General features: G+C 42.2%; 1 protein-coding gene across 3 annotated transcripts in view; it reads left to right on the top strand.

Annotated features, from left to right (window-relative positions):
- Window positions 1-21,374, top strand: part of dscaml1 (Down syndrome cell adhesion molecule like 1) — a 676,237-nt gene that overhangs the window by 397,639 nt on the left and 257,224 nt on the right. For 2 of the 3 annotated variants that reach the window (XR_009509068.1, XM_059956821.1), the window contains exons 6-11: window positions 1,617-1,892; window positions 4,671-4,967; window positions 9,393-9,665; window positions 14,920-15,198; window positions 17,050-17,169; window positions 19,890-20,066. Coding sequence is in view for 2 of the 3 variants with exons in the window: in XM_059956821.1 (XP_059812804.1) it covers window positions 1,617-1,892; window positions 4,671-4,967; window positions 9,393-9,665; window positions 14,920-15,198; window positions 17,050-17,169; window positions 19,890-20,066 (1,422 nt within the window). In the remaining variant the exon portion in view is untranslated. Of the gene's footprint in view, window positions 1-1,206; window positions 1,224-1,616; window positions 1,893-4,670; window positions 4,968-9,392; window positions 9,666-14,919; window positions 15,199-17,049; window positions 17,170-19,889; window positions 20,067-21,374 lie in introns of those variants that run through there. The other variant, XM_059956822.1, reaches the window with a different exon arrangement.

Below are 21,374 nucleotides of genomic sequence, written 5' to 3'. Positions count from 1 at the left end.
CATAGAGGCTGGTACCTCTCACACTCCATATGTACTTGATATGCTATCTCCTCCCAGCAGCAGAAATGAAAGGTAAACCAAGAATCTGTGACACAGAACTGCTCTCTGCAATGCTTTCCACCATAGGTCCCAGTGCAAAGGGGGAGGACTTTCACGTAAAGAGATCTCCACTGGGCCTCCCTCGCTGCAAGATGGCCCTTGTGCCAAGGCATGACTAGACAGGAGACAAGTGCAAGGAAATGTTCATTGTGCAGAAACAGCATTGCAAAATGGAACAGTGGCTCATGTTGTGCAGGACGGACCCCTGGGAGATATTTTGAGCCTTGGATCCAATGAGTAGTTCCAGCTGAGCAAGAGTTAGTACAGTCAGGAAAACTCCACTTTCATGAACCCCTTCAACATCATGAATCCCTCAGTGGCATGGTAGCGTAGTGGTTGGCACAATGTTTTATAGCAAAGACGAATTGGGTTCAATTCCTACCATAGTCAACTTTCCAAACTCTGATGTTAACAGAGTCAACTGTTTATTCCCCTTCTTAGATGCTGCCTAACTTGCTGAGTTCCTCCAGCATTTTGTATGTATTGCTCATAAATGTTTAGTGTTAAAAGAAGCTCGTTATCTATAATTATCATCTCTTTTAAATCCATTTGAGATATTTGAGGGGCAAGGAATGGGTTGGAAATATTTGTCTTTATTAGCTGCTAAGCTGGAAAATCTCATGAATGCTTGTTGAAAAGTGTTCAATATTTTTACTTTTATTTTATTTTTACACATCAAGTTGCCATAACTGATAACTCAGTATCCTAAAATATGTATAACTTAGTTTCCTAAATCCTTGGTGAAAATGGATTCAACAATAAAACCCTCTTCGTGATGACTGAAAGTACTTTCTTGACTCAGTTAATGGTACCCTTTCCCTCTAAGTTGGAATCAGGTCTACTCCAGGACCTAACTGTAGAATCTGGACTGATGCTTCAGTGCCTGAGTATTCACCATCTTCCAAATAAGACATTAAGTTATCTACATATCCAGGTTGATCTAAAAAATTTCTATGTATTTATTTTAGGAGCAGTTCTCCCCAATGTCTTGGCCAACATTCCTCTCACCACAATGACCACTGACAAGAGATTTACTGTGATTCATCTCATTTGTCAATTGTGACAGCCTGATATGTTCAAGTTGGCTGCACTAATTCCCTGCCTTTACTTGTAAAACTTCGAAGGTAAGAGAAAATGCAGTAAAATCCATCCATTGCCAAATATTAGGCTTGCATCACACAGACCTTCTGAACATGGTCAGAGTGTGGAATGAACTGCCAGCGGAAGTGGTAGATACGGATTCGATTTCAACATTTAAGAGAGTTTTGGGTAGGTAAATGGACAGGAGGGTATGGAGGGCTAAAGTACAAAGTATATGAGACTAGGCAGAATAAGAGTTTGGCATGGACCAAAGGGCCTGTTTCCGTGCTGTAGTGTTCTATGACTCTATGGCATCCAGTCTACATTTTCAAAGATGATCAGTGTGGGGGGATTCATGCTGAATCTATCTATTTGCATTTTACTGTCTCCTCTCACTGTGGCGATTTTCTCCTCTTCTTTCCATGTCACCTTTGCAGATCCACTGAGAGTAACTGTGACTCCAAAAAAGCTGAAAACTGGGATCGGCAGCACAGTCATCCTCTCGTGCAGTGTGATGGGCTCCCCTGAGTATGTGATCAGGTGGTACCGGGACACTGAGCTTGTTGTTCCTGACAGTTACATTTCCATTCGAGGAATCAACAATGAAACCCTCCTTATCACATCTGCGCAGAAGAGTCACTCAGGGGCCTACCAGTGCTTTGCCTCCAGGAAATCCCAGACTGCACAGGACTTTTCCATAATTGTCTTGGAAGGTGAGTGCCACCAATTTCAATTCAACTTCCCATTTCCATTCCACCATGTCGGTTCATAACCTCATCAACTGTCACAATGAGGCCACACTCAGGTTAGAGGAACATCACCTCATATCCAACTGATGGCACAAACATCAATTTTTCTAATTTCTGGTAATTTTCCCCCCATTCTGGCTCCCCTTTCATCCCTTCTCCTCCCCTTCCCAACACCTCTCTTGTGCCTTTCCTTTCTTCCATGGTCTACTGTCCTCTCCTATCAGATTCTTTTTTGTTCAGTCATTTATCTTTTCCGCCTATCACCTCCCAGCTTCTTGCTCTTATTTCATACCCACTTCACCAACTTTCCCTCACCTGGTCTCACCTATCACAAACACATTTTGTATTTCTTCCCCTCTCTCCACCTTCTTATTCTGCTTTCTGCCCCTTTATTTTCCAGTCCAGTTGAAGGACTGTTTATTCATCTTCATACAGTAGATGCTGTCTGACTTACTGAGTTCCTTCAGCATTTCAATAGGTACATTTAATGCATTTAATGTCAGAGGAATGTATACAACATACACCCTGAAATTCTTTTACTTCACAACCATCCACAAACAACAGAGGAGTGCCACAAAGAATGAATGACAGTTAAATGTTAGAACCCCAAAGCCCCCCCAGCTCCCCCCTCCCATGCATAAGCAGCAGCAAAGCAACGACCCCCCCACCAGCAAAATGCATCAACAGCCCCCTGCCAAGCACTCAAGTGTGCAGCAAAGCATCAGTAAAGAGACAGACTTGCAGTACCCCAAGACTACCTATTCACCTGGTATTTGACATACCACTGGCTCTTTCTCTCTCCCTAATAAGGGAAAAGAAGTGTCCCCATTTCACAGCAAGAGGGGAGACATGACAAACAACTCGCTGATTTACGATGTTAAAAGTTTGTTGGGTCGCTTTTTCTGAGCTCTGTGCCCAAAGAACTCGTGTCTCTGGGCACACAGCCAGCTCATTGCTTTTGATCTTCCATTTCACTCGATGCACCAGGTGGCGGCACTGACTTTGAGTCCACCCGCCTTCAGAGCCATGAAAATCTGGCACTCTGAAGGTGCGTTAGTCTTCTAGGATGTGTCCTTGGCATATCAAAAAGCGGCCAGTCGTGAGACCCCGAGAGCGGGTCCCATTTCAGCAAAGAACCGAAGTTAGTGTGTAACTCCAGGTCAGGGTCTTCAAAAGAACCCTGAAAAGGAAAAAAAAAGATATTAAAGCTAGAAATAGTGCTGTTTCCGAAGATGCAAGCAAAGGAGTCGCGTTTTGGGTGTATTATTCAAGATTTTTCTCGCCTCTTTTGCTATGTAGTCAGATCCTGATGATGTCATTGGGATCTTAATGCTATTTTACCAAAAGAGAGTGAACAAGGGGCTGAAGCTAGTGGAGTTTGAGTGGGTGGTGCAACAGAGTCTCTGGAAAACAGGTGGAGTAGAGGGTATCTTGAAGAGGCAGAGGAGTTTTGGATTTCTCCTCCATTTCCCAGACATCGTGCTCACACCATCTTCCCGCCACCTTAACAGTGATAGAGTTCCTCTTGTCTTTACCTTCCATCCCATGAGCCTCTGCATCCAACGCATCATCCTCCGCAATTTCTGCCATCTCCAAAGGGATCTCACCACTATAAATATGTGTGTGGTGCTCCTCCCTTCTCTGCTCTCCACAGGGATCGCTCCCTCTGTGATTCCCTTGTCCATTCATCCTTCCCTACTAATCTCCCTTCCAGTATTTATCCCTGCAAGCAGCCTAAGTGCTACACCTGCCCATTCACCTCCTTCCTCTCCTGTATTCAGACCCAAAATAGTCCTTCCTGCTGAGCCAATACTTCACTTGTGAATCTGTTGAGGTCGTCTATTATGTGTGGGGCTCCTGAAGTGGCCTCCTCTACATTGATGAGACCCATCATAAACTGGGGGACCCCTTTGTTGAACACCTCCGCTCCATCCACCAAAAACGGGACTTCCTGTTGGCCAAACACTTTAATTCCAATTTCCATTCTGACTTGCCAGTCTATGACCTCCTCTTGTGCCATGATGAGACCACCCTCAAGGTGGAGGAGCAACATCTTATATTCCATCTGGGTAGCCTCCAACTTGATAGCATGAATATCGTTTTCTCCTTTGAATAAATTATCCCCCTCCGCTCATCTTCTATTCCCCACCCTGGCCTCTTATCTTTTCTCAACTGCCTATCACCTCTTCCTGGTGCTCCTCCTTCCCTTTCACCTATGGTCCACTCTCCTCTCTTATCAGATTCCTTTTTCTCCAGCCCTTTTATCTTTCCCACCCACTTGGCTTCACCTATCATCTCCAGCTAGCCTCTTTCCCCTCCCCCTCCTTTTTATTCATGTATCTTTCACCTTCATTTCCAGTCCTGAAGAAAAGTCCAAAAAATTGACTGTTTGTTCATTTCCACAGATGCTCCCTTACCTGCTGATTTCCTTCAGCATTTTGAGTTTGTTGCTTTGGATTTCCAGCATCTACAGAGTTTCTTGTATTTGGATTGGCTCTTTGTTTTATTAACCATATTCCACAAGGAATATGTTAAATTGTCTCCTTCCCAGGACTTTACGCTGTGAAATAAATTTTTATTTCTTTTAATCACGATTAAGTTTTTGTTCATTTCCATTGAGAAGCTTGGTGTTGGTGACTGGACATTGAATATATTCCATTCAACAGAATGCTACCTTGGCAGTGAGGTGGGCAGATTCACTCATGATCCCTGAATTAATTCTTTCTCTTTTACCATTCCCAGATGGTACGCCTCGGATTATCTCGTCCTTCAGCGAGAAGGTGGTCAATCCAGGAGAGCAGTTTTCTCTGATGTGTGCGGCAAAGGGTGCCCCTCCTCCCACCCTATCCTGGACGTTAGATGATGAGTTGATCATCAGAGACAGTGGGCACCGGACCAACCAGTACACCATGACAGATGGCACCACCGTCAGCCATATGAACATCACGAGCCCACAGATCAAAGACGGAGGGGTTTATCGCTGTACCGCGAGGAACCTGGTCGGCAGCGCCGAGTACCAAGCGCGAATAAACGTAAGAGGTGCCTGTCTACTTTTCAATATCAGATAGGAATAACTTCTTTTGTTAAGTCCATTGTGTTAACCTTATGTTTTATTCCAATGTGCATTTACAGCCTTTTCCTCACCAAGCAGGACTCTTATTGCAAAAGAATCATATTCCCATCATTAATAGTTGCATATTACCTCCCTCTTTCTTTCTGAGCTCTGCCATTCTCTCCACCTTGCCCTTTCTCTCCTAGCCCTTTGTACCAACCAACCATGCACACTGGCATCTGATCATGCACCTATCAGAGACAGGCAACTGTGTGGGTTTTGTTCCTTGAGTGGTATGCTCTGCAGATGCATTGCACCTGTGATGACACAGAAAGAGCCCATTCAGTTTGGGTAGATTCATGCTACCCAAATGGTATACCAGGATCGTAATCAGAAACCAGTGTCCTTTGTTAAGAGATAGTTGCATGTTGGGGTACCTTGGGGCGGGGATAAATAATGTGGAGGCTTACGAAGAAATTGGGGAGAATAATATGCAATAACTAATGAAAGGAATATATTTGGATGTGAAAACTACTGGGGAGCTCAACAGGTCAAGCAGCATCTATTGGAGAGAAATTGAATATCCCTCCCTTTCATCCAATGATCTAAAATTATGTCCTCTCATATTAGCCAATTCCACCCTGGGAAAAAGTACTTGGCTGTCCATTCAATCTCTACCTCTTATCATCTTATACTCGTCTATCAAGTCACCTCTATTAAGACCATAAGACAGAATTAGGCTATTCGGCCCATCTGGTCTGACCTGCCATTCTGTCATGGCTTATTTATTATCCCTCTCGACCCCAGTCTCCTTCTTTCTCTCCGTGACCTCTGATGTACTTACTAATCAAGAACTTAGCAACCTCCGCTTTCAAGAGTGGAGATAGTGACAGATGCTGGGAGACAACAAAGGGCTGCTGGTTGTGGAATCTGAGAAGAAAAATTGAAAAGAGGAAGGGATAAGGAAGGGATGGTGGGCAGATGGAACAGTGGGAGGTGGGTGTAGGTGATGGGCATATGGAGTAGGTGTAGTATGTTTAAAACGTCCAATCATTGTCGTGTTAGCAATGATACAGATCCCATTCTTTGGACGGATATAATCCAAGGCCAGACATAGTCTATTCAACTTCTCTGACATTCTGTATCACATCTCCATTTATGCCTGAACTGTAGGGTCGGATTTCCATCGCCTTAACAATGACAAGCTTCAGTCCTCCTCTACCCTGAGTAGAGTTGGAGGCAAAAACAGGGCCCAGTATCTGACACAGCCACACTCTGTTTGAAACCTGCTTTGCTAAAACTAGTCTGTGTTATTTACCTTTATGTTCTTGTGAAAATCTTCCTTAAGGTGGAGCAGCAAATACTTGACTGGCCTGAGAACTTGCTCCTGCTCATGGTCTCTGTTCAACCTCGTTACTTTACTCATGGGACAGTGGGAACTCACAGCTTGTTACGGCAAACACAGACATGCCTCCAGAGATGCTATTTAGGCTCCAGAAAGAATGATTTTAAGAATGAATCCCTACTTGAGTATTATTCTGCAGTTGCAATTATGATAGTACATTCACAATAAGCATTTATGGAACAGAAATTATCACTGGAATGGCATTAAATTTGATGTTTTGCTACAGTACAGCAACCTATGACTCTATGAAAACCAATGGCTTATTTTCCCCCAATTTCATCCTGTTGTCCATCAGCTTTAGTTGTTCACTTACTGGAGCAAGTTAAAATCTGAATCTTTTGCTGCCTAGGACTTCACTGAGCATTCCCTCATCCCGTTCCTGCCAAGAAGGAAATTATCCCCCACACTCCCCCATGGTTAGGAAGTGTGGTGCTTTGCGCTACTCCCTCAGTCATGTAAATCCTGTGTCATTAGGGCCAGGCCTAGAACAAACTCCTTTGTTTGCGATCAGCCCCAGTGAACAAGACAATGAGACAAGTGTCAGCAAGCCTTGAAGCTTTGCAGAATACTCATGAACTGCGACTGAAAGCAGATATTTTAATGACACCTATCACAGGCCCATGGGAGCACCCACAATATAGCATTCTCTCAGAGATTTAATCAGTAAAATAAGTCATTTCTGAAGGTTTTGTGTTTTTTTCACAATCCTCATAGGAATTCTTACAGAGAGAGTCTGAGGTATCTTGTAGTATGGCAGGTGCTGGAGTAACAGAGAAAAACCTTCAATGTTCTGCATTAGCTTAAGTTGTTTTTTTCTAATCACATTTGACAAATCAAAGGAAAAAACATGCAGTGTGAGCTTTTATTTTTTGTATGTCGCCTACATTTCACGCCTGGCTCCCCCCTTCTCAGCCTTCTCCACAGTTTATTGCGCACAATTATACCAGAGACTTTTTAACAAGCAATGCATTTAAAGAGACAGCAGCCTATATTTGTGCCGTAAAAGGACTTTTAGTTTAAATGTCTTTTTGCAAATTGTATTTTTTTCCCATGACTACAGGACTGAAATGTGTGATTACTTCAAGGATGTTTGGGGATCACTATCTAGGATGCTTCAAGGGTAATTGCATTCTTGAGAGTTGCAAGTTAATCCCTGGTCTAATTAATACCTCCAACCTGCCAGCTGAGATAAAACGACAGGAGAACTTTCCCTGCAGGGTTTTGATGAGTTTTTTAGAGAAACAGATGAAAAAAGCAGCAGTAGGTACCTGTGGGCTGGGAGGGACCAAAGCTTCTCCACCTATTGAGGTAGCTCCCAATGTTAACAGAGGCAGGGAGTCACATCACTCTGATCCTAAACCTCTCTGACTAACTGGGATGATATTCTCTGCTTTCCTCACCTATTGTTTATTTTGCATTTGAGGAAAATTAGGAATGGAACGGTAGCATAGCAATTAGTGTAACACTATTACAACGTCACTGACTCGGGTTCAATTCCTGCTGTTGTCTGTAAAGAGTTTGTATGTTCTCCCTGCAACTGCATGAAATTCCTCCAGGTAATTCAGTTCCCTCACACAAGGAAGTATGGGTTAGTAACTTGGGTCTAATTGGCTGATGTGGAGTTGTTGGGTCTGAAGTGCTGCTAAAGTAAATGCAAACTATCAGAGCAGCGTGGTAACGTAGCAGTTAGTGTAACACCAACAACCTGGGTTCAATTTTCGCTGCTATAAGGAACCTGTACATTCTCCCAATGACCACATGGCTTTTCTCCCATGTTCCAAAGACTTACCAGTTAGTGTTAATTTGTCACATGGGTGTGATTGGACTGTGTGGGCTCGTTGGGCCTGGACGGCCTGTAACTGTGCTATATCTCTAAATTTTAAAAAAAGCCATTGCTTGTCTGGTCCGAGTAAGAATGGCAACTTGGATAGTCTGCTTAAGACTGGTCACCAGTGAAGGGACTGCCATCGTTTACTGTATCTCTGGAGGTGAGCTAAGTGTGACTAAAGGGGGCTAGTGTATTGTGCCAGTGCCATTTCTCTGCCTGTGGTTCTCAGGTGTCATAACTTGGATGGAACTAAAATTTCAAAATCAGCCATGTGCCTTCTTCACCATCCTTCTGCCTGTATTGCCACTTTCACAGTATCGTGTACTTGTATACCAATGTGCCCCTGTTCAGCAATGCGACCCATTCAACATATTTGGTCTGCTCTGATTTAACTTCCAAAAATGCATCGCTTCACACTTGTTTGAGTTAATTCCATATGCCATCTTTTTCCAATATCATCTGCATATTTATTAATCATGCCATCTGCCTTCTCATCCAAATCATTAATGTATATGATTAAACTACAAAGGACCCAGTACATCTTCCTGTGGAACACCATTGATCTCAGGCCTCCAATATGAAATCATGCACTATCACCCTCTGCTCCTGGGATTCCTGTCAGGAACACATTATTCACTACCCAGTGTCAATAGGAAACTCACTTTCCACTTAATGCCCCCACTTGTGTCTGGGAAGGCTGTGATTGGATACTGTGCAGAAAGAGCATGAGATGACTGAATTCCCAGGCAGTCCCCTGTGAGAACTCCCAAATGCTTCATCACCCATTCATCAACAATGCATGGTTGTGAAAGGTAATCCTGAATTTGCTAGTGGACTGTACATAGATTCAAATTCTACCATCATTGGAATTGGAATTGTTTATTATTGTCACATATACCAAGGTATCGTGAAATATATACTGTTCATACAGATCAACTCATCACACAATACATTGAGATAGTACAAGTTAAAACAATAACAATGCAGAATAGAGTGCAGAGTAGGGAGACAATAAGGTGCATGATCACAACAAAATGGTTTTACAAATGTATCATTTGCACATTTTATGTACTGAAGTATGAGGCAGTTGTTTTGATGTCCAAGGGTAAATGACTTAGATTTCACACCAACAGAGTGTGATTAATATCTCTGTTTTAATGCTGCAATCTTTTTTCACAGGCTCTCCGAGTATACGCTCCATGAAAAACATCACGGCCATTGCTGGGAGAGATACCTTCATTAACTGCCGGGTTATTGGATATCCCTACTACTCCATCAAGTGGTACAAAGACTCGATATTGCTTCCTGACAATCACAGGCAGGCCGTGTTTGAGAACGGTACTTTGAAGCTGGTTGATGTGCAGAAGGGGATGGATGAAGGGGAGTACGTGTGCAGTGTGCTGGTGCAGCAGCAGCATTCCATCAGCCAGAGGGTCCACGTCGCTGTTAAAGGTACAGTGATCAGCAAGGGGCAGTCATCGTTGAACATGCCTGATGTACTGAAGGCATCACAATGAAACATCTGAGACACGAGATTCTGCAGGTGCTGATAGTCCTGAGCAACACACAAAAAAATGCTAGAGTAGTACAGTAGGTAGCATCTGCAAACAGTCAATGTTTCATCAGGTCAAGAAAGGAAGGGGTCAGAAGCCAAAATCTTCCACATATCTTTGAAATTTTCCATTATTTGCACATTTGAAATGCAATAGATTGCATTGAACAACACAAAATTCCCACTGCCTCCTAATTATTTTTATTCATTTGAGGAATCTAGAGAAACAACCAGATCCCATAAGTTAGGACAGATAGAATGTACATACTATTAGCTTGTAGGTACAATAGCATAGCAGGTAGTGCAATTGCTTTACGGGTTAAGGTGAGTGAGTTCTAGGCATACTTTCCTGTACAATAGATGTTGCACACTGAGCAACACACACAAAATACTGAGGAAACTCAGCAGCTCAGACCTACGGAGGGAAATAAACAATTGGTGGTTCTGGTTGAGACCCAGATGAGACCATTCATCTGGACTGGAAAGGTAGGGGACAAAAGCCAGGATAAGAAAGTGGGGGAGGGGAAGGAGGCAGGTGATAGGTGAAACCCAGCAAGGGAGAGGGGAGATGATTTGAGAAGCTTAGAGGCGATATGTGCCTACTGGAAAGACCTAGAAAGCCCAACCCTCCCATCTACCTTCCTGCCCTGCTCTATTTCATTAACCCTCGCCTGCCCCACTGCCTTTCCTCTAACCCCTGTCCTTCCTTTGCCCAAGATCAGATAAATCAGGATGGTGATGAGGATGAGCTGAAAACAAGTTTATATGGCCAATGGGTTTTATAAAACCAGCAGTTTGTTGGAGTAATATAATGATCTTTGCAGACTTGTGCATTTGATACTTTGACAGATTGTCTTTGAGTGGAACTTACACGTCTCTGCACCACAGTTCCAATCAGGGATTGAATATCTTGTTGGCATTGAATATTATTCTCAGCTCTGGGGAATGCATGCCTCCAAGCTGAAGAGTAAGGTTGTGCCAGGATTCTGTCAGCCTTTGACAAGAGTGATGCGTGACTGAGGTAATCTGCAGTGTCCAGCCATCACAGCACTCCCTGCAGCGAGCTTTGGCACTGCCATAGTTGCTCCACACCATCAATTGTTGCCAGATGCCAGCCTGGAATTCAATGTATTCATGGTCAGCAAATTTTCCCCTGCATCAGCAACGGAGATGTCTTTCCATTAAATTCAGAATATTCACCAGTGGAACGTAGCATGGGATGTAAATGTAGGTGTACAAAAGCATCTTAATGGAGGATTAGAGGAAGGTGTGGAAGTGGAGCAGGGCAACAGGGAAATGCAGATGAATAATTGAGGTGTCAGTGGAGATGTACAGAGGAAATATTGTAGAGATAAACTAAACAAAAATGGAGGCCTATGGGAAGGAAGCATGATATTGATCTAGGAGTAAGTTAAAAGGTTAGCATAACATCATGGGCCACAGGGCCTTTATTCTGCTGTACTCTTCTATGTTCTGTTGAGCAAAGGTGTTCAAGTAATCGCCCATCTAGTCTGAATCAAGGCAGTAGCTGGTGCACTTCCTACTTCTGTACCATGCGAATCTTCAGGGAATAAGGGGCATGTTCTCATCTCTACCCTTGGGCATGCTATGTTGGTGTCTGAATGTGTGGCGACATTTGCAGGCTGCCTCCAGCACATCCCTGGATATATTGGTTGTTGACACATTTCATTGTATATTTTGATGTACATGTGACTCTAGCTACTCTTGCTGATGTTTTGTCCAAAGTAATGCAGTAGTTAGTCACTCACCGTGGACAGTTCAGAATATACTGAGAAACAAGGCTTGCAAATACATTTACTCCTTTGAAATCCACAATATGCTTAAGAAAATTCCTTAAGCATATTGTGGATTTCAAAGGAGATATTGAATCCTAAATAGGTTTTACATTGGATTTTTAACAGAATGGAGGAGTTAGAAGATTAGCCATTTTCAACATCCCCTATAAAAATCTTATTGGTTAAAATACTCCTTTTCTACTTTCCAGTCTTTGCAAATTTGAAATGAAACAGATTGCATTGAGCAACACAAAATTCCTACTGCCTCCTAATTATTTTTATTCAGTTGAGCACTGTGGAGAAACAATCAGTTCCCAGGGCAGAGAGAATATTGAACTCCCTGATACCTCAGACGCAGACAGATTAATGAGGTGAGGAGCTTGCTCATGGAGCCCAGATCTGTGATTCAGCAGCCAGCTATATGGAGCTGGTGGGTCTCAACCCAGTTAGAAGGAGGTTAACTCCTGGTCTTGCCACTCCTGTTTTACTGATGAGAAAGTAGAGCCGGTTTCCAACTCCAGATGAGTATCTGTCAACTCACTGAGGCAGTAACTACAAGCTCATTTGGGCAAAGAAATGGCAGAATGGAGAAAGAATGAAAGACATTTTTCCTTTACCTGATTGCATTTCCAATGCACTCTACACCCTCATTCCTATATCACGAAATGGCACATTAGCATAGCAGTTAGCACAGTGGGTTTCCTCTAGTTGCTCCCACGTTTCAATGATGCACGGGGTAGGATTAATAAGTTCTAGGCACGCTATGTTGGTGTCAGAAGCATGGCGACACTTGCAGGCTGCACCCATTAGTGAGAAGAGGGCATTGCCTGGATGGTGGGTGTCAGTGATGGGGAGGGCTGCACCTATGACGGACTAGGCTGCATCCACTGCATATACCTGTGCATTGTAATAGCCATCTTGCAACCAGACCACTTGTCCATCAAGGTCCCAGGTGACACTTTGCCCCATTCCACTCTTATCCAACAGTTTGAGAAATGGATGTGTTTCGAACTGATTGATGAGGAAAAGAATCAAAAACAGGAAAGACTGATTTCTCTTCCCAGAAAAACTTAGGCATATTGCAATACTTCTGGGTGCCCCTTTCTTTAATGGTGAATGACAAGTCAAATTAAGTCTGTGTGGTTGGTGAAAGGTTAATTAAATTTTCCAAGCTTCAGAGGAAATCCTCTTGTCTTTTTTTTCAATAAGTGCATTATGCCAGTCAAAGAGAAAGGGCAAAAGTAATGTGAGAAGGAATGCAATTTAACTGTAACATAAAATCTAGGTACTTCTTACATGCAAAACAAGGTTTCACAATGTCGACAACATATTAAAGCATGTAACTTGTGCAGGGCTGATCTCCTCCAATGTTACTGCAATGCCTTTGAATGCTTTGCTAGCTGTTTGAAAAAATAAGAAGCATCGTTTTTAAGTGCTCAAGAGAACATCTAAAATGCATCTTGCTCACATTAATTATTCAGGGCTATGCAGGGAGCTGTGTGTTCAGACGAAGCCATTGCGTTTCCAAGCTTTGCCATGATTAAATTCTGATTATACGACACAAGAATGTGGCTCGTGCCCCGGAGGATTTGACTGCTCAAACGTGGAGGTGTAATACTTTAATTCATTGGATAGGCACGAATACCCCACAAAAGCTTCAGACATTAAAAACCAGCACCCTACAAACAAATCTGTTTGCATCTGCTCTGACAACTTGGATCTTGTGACTGAGTAGAGCTTGGCAGCTCCTGCGGTTTATTAAAGCCACAGAATTTGTTAAAGGGATTCCGGTCTCAAACACAACTGCATTGCCCACTGTTTATGTGAAGATCATATCCACGGTTTGGCTTTTGCAAAGCTGTGGACCCCAAGACAACATGTGGAATTTTAGAACCCCAAAAAACTCTGTACATTTCCATAGTTTGACAGCCCTGGTGGACTTATTCAAAAACATACAACAACAAGTTAATAGGTGCAAAAGATGGATGATATTTCAGTTCTTTGGGAAATAGTTATAATGGTGTTGCAAGTTTCTGAAAGGAAAATAAAGGGTTCTGGAATACATGGCAAGACAGGCCGCATTAGTGGAGAATGAAACTGAGGTAACGGTAACAGATTAATTATTTTACATCCAAATTGGTCTGCCTTAACAATAATGGAATGGCTGGCAACCTAAAAGTATCAAATTCAGTTTTTTAGTCAAAGAGCTGCAAAGTGCCTCTATGAAAAAAAAATGTGACAACGTTCCTTGAGTTTATATAGAACTTCATTAAAACTGTATTGGAGATCAAAGGCAGAGAGATTAAAGTGAGAGATGGATGGATAGAAAAGTGACAGGTGACTGGAAGCTTGGGTCACCCTGCCACACGTGAATGCCACACAGTGCTATCAAGTATTTCTCAATGAATAAAAGCAGGGACTAGTGGTTACCTTGATTAAGTTCACTAAGTTAGTGTTCACTGGTGATAAATCCTGGTGGAGGTTATTTTGTTCATCAATTATGAATGATCCCTTTTGTTGGTCCAGTCTCAGGGATCATATCACGTCCAAAACCTTTATATCACATCTGGTTTCAATTCAAACTTGATTTCAAAAGATTAAAATTAGCAGTTGCTCCTTTGATCCATATCCATGGTAAACTGCAGGGAATGTCAAATTGTAGCAAACATCATATTCAAGTGTTGTCATGGGCACAAGTGCAGGTACAATTGGGAACTTGCTTGTAGCTGTGACACGCATGTAGGTACTGACAATGCACAAAGATCAAGAATCAACTTTATTCATCACGTATATTTCCATATATTAGGAATTGGCTGTGGTGGGTTGGTCAGGTATGATATGCAACAAAAACAACATTCAACAATTATCAAGAACAAAGACTTACATAAAAAATAAATGTTTGAGTTTAAAGTACAGGTATGGAATAAAATGTGCATAAATACCAACATGTATTTACAATGTAAACAGTATTATAAACTGGTTTAAAGTGTTTACAGTGCAGTGATGGGGGTAATACAGTAGATGGGGGGGGATGGTAACTGGAATGGTTGATCACCTTATCTAGCTGGTGGAGAAACTTTGAAGATTCATGAAGTTTTTCTTTTAATAGCTGTATCATACTTTCCAGTAAGCTTTTGGAAAAAGCAGTTTCAAGGTGGCTAGTGTCCGTTATATAAGGTATACATAAATTAAACAAGACAGTGAAGAAAAAAGAGACTGCAAAATAAGATATTAGTGCAAAAATGAATCATAGTCAGAGACAAAATTACCCTTCAAAGAAAGATGATCAAGGCTAGAATTGTGGTTAAGAATTTCTTACTTTGGATGTCCCAGGTAATTAATGATGAATTATTTGCAGTACCCCCACTGATCCAGCCGTTTGAGTTCCCACCAGCATCGATTGGCCAGCTGCTCTACATCCCCTGCGTGGTGTCCTCAGGTGACATGCCCATCCGCATCACCTGGAGGAAGGATGGTCAGCTCATACTCTCTGGCTCCGGGGTCACCATCGAAACCAAAGAATTCATGAGCTCCCTGCAGATCTCCAGTGTCTCTCTGAAACACAATGGCAACTACACATGCATTGCCAGTAACGAGGCAGCAACTGTAATGCGTGAGCGGCGGCTCATTGTCCGAGGTGAGAAGCTCTCGTAACTTTTCCCACATTAAATATCCTTAGATGATGTTCTAGATATCTACTGAGTGCTTGTGGAGCACTGATTGCAATTGGTCCAGGATGGTTTGATGATGGTAGTATCCATAAAGGAAGGACAGACCATTTTTATTAGGAAATTGTTGAGTTGTCTTTACAGTCTTGCAAGCAAACCACCCTCTAATTGACAGTCCATCACATTGGGATCTCCCTGCATCAATTTGCTGCCAGTTTTGCCAGGAATACTTTCTCAAGATGTGACAAGGTCTATCTTTTAGTTTTGCATTACCTGTAGATTCTGCAGTAAATATTGGCCTCCTTTACATTGGTGAGACTCAATGTAGATTGAGCAACTTCACTCCTTCTGCCACAAAAAGACGAGATTTCCCAGTGGTCATCCATTTCAATTTGACCTCCCATTCCCATTCTGAAATGTCGGTCCATGACCTCCTCTACTGCCTCGATGAAGCCACATTCAGGTTAGAGGAGCAACATTTCATATTCTGTTTGTGTAGCCTCCAATTTGATGGCGTGAACATTGATTTCTCTAACTTCTGGTAATTTTTCCACATTTCCTCTTCTTTCTTTTTCCATTCCCCATTCTGGCTCCCTTCTTATCTCTTCTCACCTGCTAATTCCCTCTGGTTTCCCTCCTTTCCTATTGCTCATGGTCCACTGTCCTCTCCTATCAGATTCCTTCTTCTTCAGCCCTTCATCTCTTCCACCTATCACTGGCCCAGCTTCTTTCTTCATCTCCCCTTTCTCACTCACACACCTTCCTTCTCACCTGGTCTTACCTATCACCTGGCTGTGTGTGTAACTGGGGCAGCACTTTGCTCTCATTTAAATCATGTCAAAGGTCAACACAGTAGTGCAGCTTGTCAAACTGATACCTCTCACAGCTCCAGTAATGTCAGTTCAGTCTGATGTCCAGTGCCCACTTTGTGGACTTCGCACATTTTCCCTGCAACCGTGTGGTTTCCCCAAGGTACTTTGGGTAAAAGTACATTTATTCTCAAAGTTGGTATAAATTATACAACCTTGAGATCTGTCTACTTATAGGCAGCTACAAAGCAAGAAACTCAAAAAAAAATCACAATTTAAAAAAAAATCATAAATCGTGCAAACAATAAAAGCAAGCAACAGCATTCTGAAACAGATTGAGTCCATAGTCCCAAATGCTGGAGCAGCTGGAGTAAGCCCATAGCCTTGGCCTCAGTTCATCATTTTGCAGGACCAATCACTGCGAAGCTTGCAGATACGAAGCACGTAGCAGCTGGAGCAGTCTTACAGCCCTCAGCATCAACAAGCGCAGAGTAAAACATCGCAGAACAGAACCAACTCGACCCTGACACCCTGCCTTTCCAATCTTTCTGGCCCAGCAGTTAATTCCCACATCTCAAAAACATGTAGGATGATAGGGTAATTGGTCACTGCAGTTGGAATGTGAAGGCAGTAAAACTGGATTAGTGTGAGGTTCTAGATGGTTGGTGCTGTCTCAGACCTGTGCTGGGGCTTGAACGCAACAGCTGTCTGACTCAGACCGAATTGTACAACCAATTGAGCCACTGATAAAACACTTATCTCACTGTGTGCTGTCACTCTCTTAATAAAAATGTTACAGTGCCAGCATCGCCCAGTCCAGTATATGGCTGCAGCTATTTCTCTTGTCAATGCACAGTGCCAAAGATAAATGAATATAAAAGATAAAGAAGCCATTTTGACCAATATGCATTATTCTTCCCATGGCAACTCTTAGTTATTTTCTGAATTGCTCTTATGTTCATTGTTGACCAGATCACTGAAATTTCTTAAACCTTTATGTCTGTGTTCCAGTTCCCCCTCGTTTTGTGGTACAGCCCAATAACCAAGATGGGATCTATGGGAAATCTGGAGTTCTTAACTGTTCAGTGGATGGATACCCTCCTCCGAAGGTCATGTGGAAGCATGCAAAAGGTAGGACTCCATTGCTTGTAATCTGGGTCTGCTTCTGGTTTCCTGGTGCTCATTGGTATCTATGTCACTACAATATTGACTTTACTATGTAGTGTGGTTTTAATATGTAGGCTTTGTGCTCATGCCACCACCTCCATCTGGGAGTATTCCTTAATCCACTGTACTTCCCCTACACTTCCATCACTGGTCACCCAACACATCACTCACAATTCTTTATTTCCTGATGGGTTGATTCTTGGCTATTTGTTAATAGAACGTTGAAATAGATCATTACAGCACAATATAGGCCCTTCAACCCATGTTGTTGTACCATATCTTAGCCTACTCTAAAATCAATCTAACCATTCCCTCCCACATTGTTCTCCATTTTTCCATCCTCCATGTGCCTATTTAAGAGTTTCTAAAGTGTCCCTAATGTACCTACCTCTTAACACCACCCCTGTTCTCCTATCATATCAGTCAGAACTAAGGGTATTAGCTGGAAGAATATTGTCTTTCATATTGTCTATGATGTTCTATAATTCACGGATAATCCAAGAAATTTGACGTTTATTGTGTGATCTAGGTCATTGTTTGCCATGAGGTTTGATAATCCCAACAGAATCATTACTGACTTCCCTCATTCTACCTGATGGAGAGGACCTTCCCATCTGGGACATGCCCTCTTCTCATTACTGCCATCGGGGGGAGAGGGGTTGTGCAGGAGCTTGAAGAAGGACCCACACTCAATGATATATGAACGGCTTCTTCCCTTGCTGTCAAATTTCAAAGCAGTCCATGAACACTCCTTCGCTATTCCTCTTTTGTGCTATTTATCTATCCATTTATTTATTAAATTATAATAATTTTAATGTTTTGCATTGTACTGCTGCCACGAACAATAAATTTCATGATATATCTGTGATGATAAATCTGATTCTGATTCTGAAGGCATAGTTTCCCATGCTGTAACTTACACGAGGTTCTGTTCACCCACTAACCCTGCTGGCCAAAACCACATTCACTCACAAATAAGCAATGCTCTGTTAAAAATCCAAACCTTCTGTGGCTGCTCTCTTACATTATTTCCTTCAGAACCAAGACCTCCAGGGTATCGGCTGCCTGCCATTTGTGTCAACTTGTTCACCCAAAGTTTAGTGCAGCATTAGTGACCAAGGTTTCTAAACTTGGAAATCCCCTCCATAAACCTCTCTTATTTACTCCATAATGTCATTACTTAGAGCCCAACGCTTTGACCAAGCTTTTGGCTATTAAATCTTCTGATGTTGCTCAATGATAATGTTTTATTCCTGCATTATCTCTGAGTCCAAATCAATATCACACTAAATAAAGTCTGAGATAATTATGAGTTGGGAGATGTGTATGACTGTCAGAAGTATAATAGTCCTTTGGCTTCAAGAACCAATCTGATGAAAATAAATAACCCCACCTGCCCTAATCCTTACAATGGATAGCTGAAAGAGTGAGAGAAACATTATTAACTCCGTTCATCTTGACAGATGGTTTAGGAGAGTTTGGTGAGAATGGCAGATGCTTGTGTGGAATAAATTCCCAAGTTAAGAACAAATATTTTGTTTAATACACACAGTAATAACCAATGTAAGTGAAGAATATTTATGAAGACGGTTTCTGTATACTGTTAATAAGAACTAACCGCTGTGTGCTGTGGTTAAAATTTGAGCATGTTATCGTGGGCACACTATGTTGGCATCGGAATGAGTGGAGGCACTTGTGGGCTGCCCCGAGTGCACCCTTAGGTTGTGTTGGTTGTTAACTCAAACAATTCATTTTACTGTATGTATCCATGTACACGTGATAAGTAAATTAATTTGAATCTGAGCTGGCTTTTGGTCATAGTTTCTGAAAGGATAGAGGTTATAGGTGAAGGAACAGTTGAGGTTTGAGTCCTCTGATGTACCCTCAAATTATGGATCCTGCCTATGATCCAGAAGAGAAACATTGCTGCTCTTTTAAACACAGGAGATTCTGCAGATGCTGGAAATCTTGAGCAATACACTCCAAATGCTGGAGTAACTCAACAAGTCAGGCAGCATCAATGGAGGGGAATAAACAGCTGATGTTTTGGGTTGAGACTGGAAAGGAAGCGGCGGTAGAAGCCAGAATCAGGAAGTTGGGGGAGGGGAAGGAGCACAAGCTAGCAGGTGATAGGTGATACAAAGTGAGGGGGGAACTGGGTGGGTAGGGAAAGGGATAGTAAAGGGCTGAAGAAGGGGGAATCTAATAGGCGAGGAGAGTGGACTATGGACGGGAAGGAGGAGGGACACCAGGGGGAGGTGATGGGCAGGTAAGGAGAAAAGGAGTAAGGGGGTCACAAGAATGGTAAATGAAAAAGAGGGAAGGAGGAAGGGGGGAGAAATTGATGTCCATGTCATCAGGTTGCAGGCTATTCAGATGGAATATGGGGTATTATATGAAAGTGTGTATGGAACCGAAGGAAATAGCAGAGGTACTTAATGAATACTTTACTTCAGTATTCACTATGAGAAGACTGTGGACCGAAATTTCAGAATGGTAATATGAAGTCAAATTGAAATGGATAACCACCAAGCTCATTGCACATAAGTCCACTAGTGACTACATGTGATGATCAGCAGAGCTTTACCATAATTCAATTTGTTCATTGGGCAGGATTATTGTTTATTGTATGTCTTAGTAATCCTCTAAATTCCATGAACTATCATTGTCTTTATCCCTTGCAGGAAGTGGAAACCCTCAGCAGTATCACCCTGTCCCATTGACAGGCCGAATTCAGATCCTGGCTAACGGTTCCTTGTTGATTCGTCATGTTTTAGAAGAAGATATTGGGTACTACCTTTGCCAAGCAAGCAATGGAGTTGGCACCGACATCAGCAAGTCAATGTTTCTTACAGTCAAGAGTAAGTAGTTACTTTTAGAGCATATTTTCCAAAATCCATGCATGTTGAAAGCCCATTTGAAAGTCAGTGAACATGATTGTTTAACACATTGTCTTCCAAAACCTTGATTGGTACAAACCACTTAAAAACAGATTTTTAACTATGGCAGAACTTACCAATGAAGAACAAGGCCAGTTGCCCACTGTATTTATGATTTCTCTTTGAAAGAGCTTCTGTTTTGGCCATCTTATTTTCCACCTTTTTGTTTATAGCTCTGAGAATCTCTCCTTTTCAGGTATCTAACTGAATGTCGATCAAAAATTACCATTGATTCTGCTTTCAGGCTGTGCATCCAGATCATAACAATTTGTTGTATTCAATAAAGAAAAACTGTTCATTTCTCTCCTGGATTCTAGGCTACCTCTATTCTTTATTTACTGAAATTCCTCCAGTGGAGACATTTTGTTCCTAGATATTTTATCAAAAATCATCTTATTTTGAGCAGTTTTATGAAATCACTTCTTCAGCATTTCTGCAAAAGAAAAATAATGGTCAAAGCTTTACTGTCAGCAACCAATGACCTGTACTTGACACTTAGACAGATTCTCTGGTAATTATTTGATCAAAGAAACCATTTCAATCCTCGACAATGCAAGGCAACAGAACCTTCCAGGTTGTAAGTGAAATCACACAGAGGTGTAGTGATGAGATAGGGTGATAAAGATTAACTTGATTTGTCACATGTACATCAAAACATACAGTGAAATGTCAAATCAAACCAGCAAGGATCGCACTGGAGACAGCCCACAGGCATTGCCACGGTTCTGGTACCAACAGACATGCCCACAACTCACTAACCCGAATGGTATGCCTTTGGAATGTGAGAGGAAGCCCACGTGGTCACAGGCAGAATGTACAAACTCCTTACAGGCAATAGTGAGAATTGAACCCTGATCTTACAGCTGACACTGTAAAGCCTGCTGTTAACCATTATGCTACAGCGCGACTCTGTGCTGTGCCATGGGTGAAGGGCAGGGTGAGCATGCAGTGTTATCAAGAGGCAAAATAAGCCCTGCCAAAACAGCTCAACATAACCCCTCCTGATTTAACCAGCTGTTTAAACTTTCGAAAACTTCAAAACTAGAAAGCAACGATATTTGAGGTATTGAAACTGTTAAAAGCTATCATAATTTTTTACCTTAACAGGAAGCACATCAAAACAGTTAAAACTGATTTAAATAAACTGAAAAGAATTGAAAACTAAGCAAACATTCTTTGTGGCCATTCTCTTCCACTGAACTCAGTGAAGGACTCCTTTGTGCAAGATGT

Source organism: Hypanus sabinus, chromosome X2 (genome assembly GCF_030144855.1).
Source record: "Hypanus sabinus isolate sHypSab1 chromosome X2, sHypSab1.hap1, whole genome shotgun sequence".
Classification (NCBI taxonomy): Eukaryota; Metazoa; Chordata; class Chondrichthyes; order Myliobatiformes; family Dasyatidae; genus Hypanus; species Hypanus sabinus.
The sequence above is the reverse complement of the archived record's forward strand: the minus strand, read 5'-3'. Positions and strand labels throughout refer to the sequence as shown.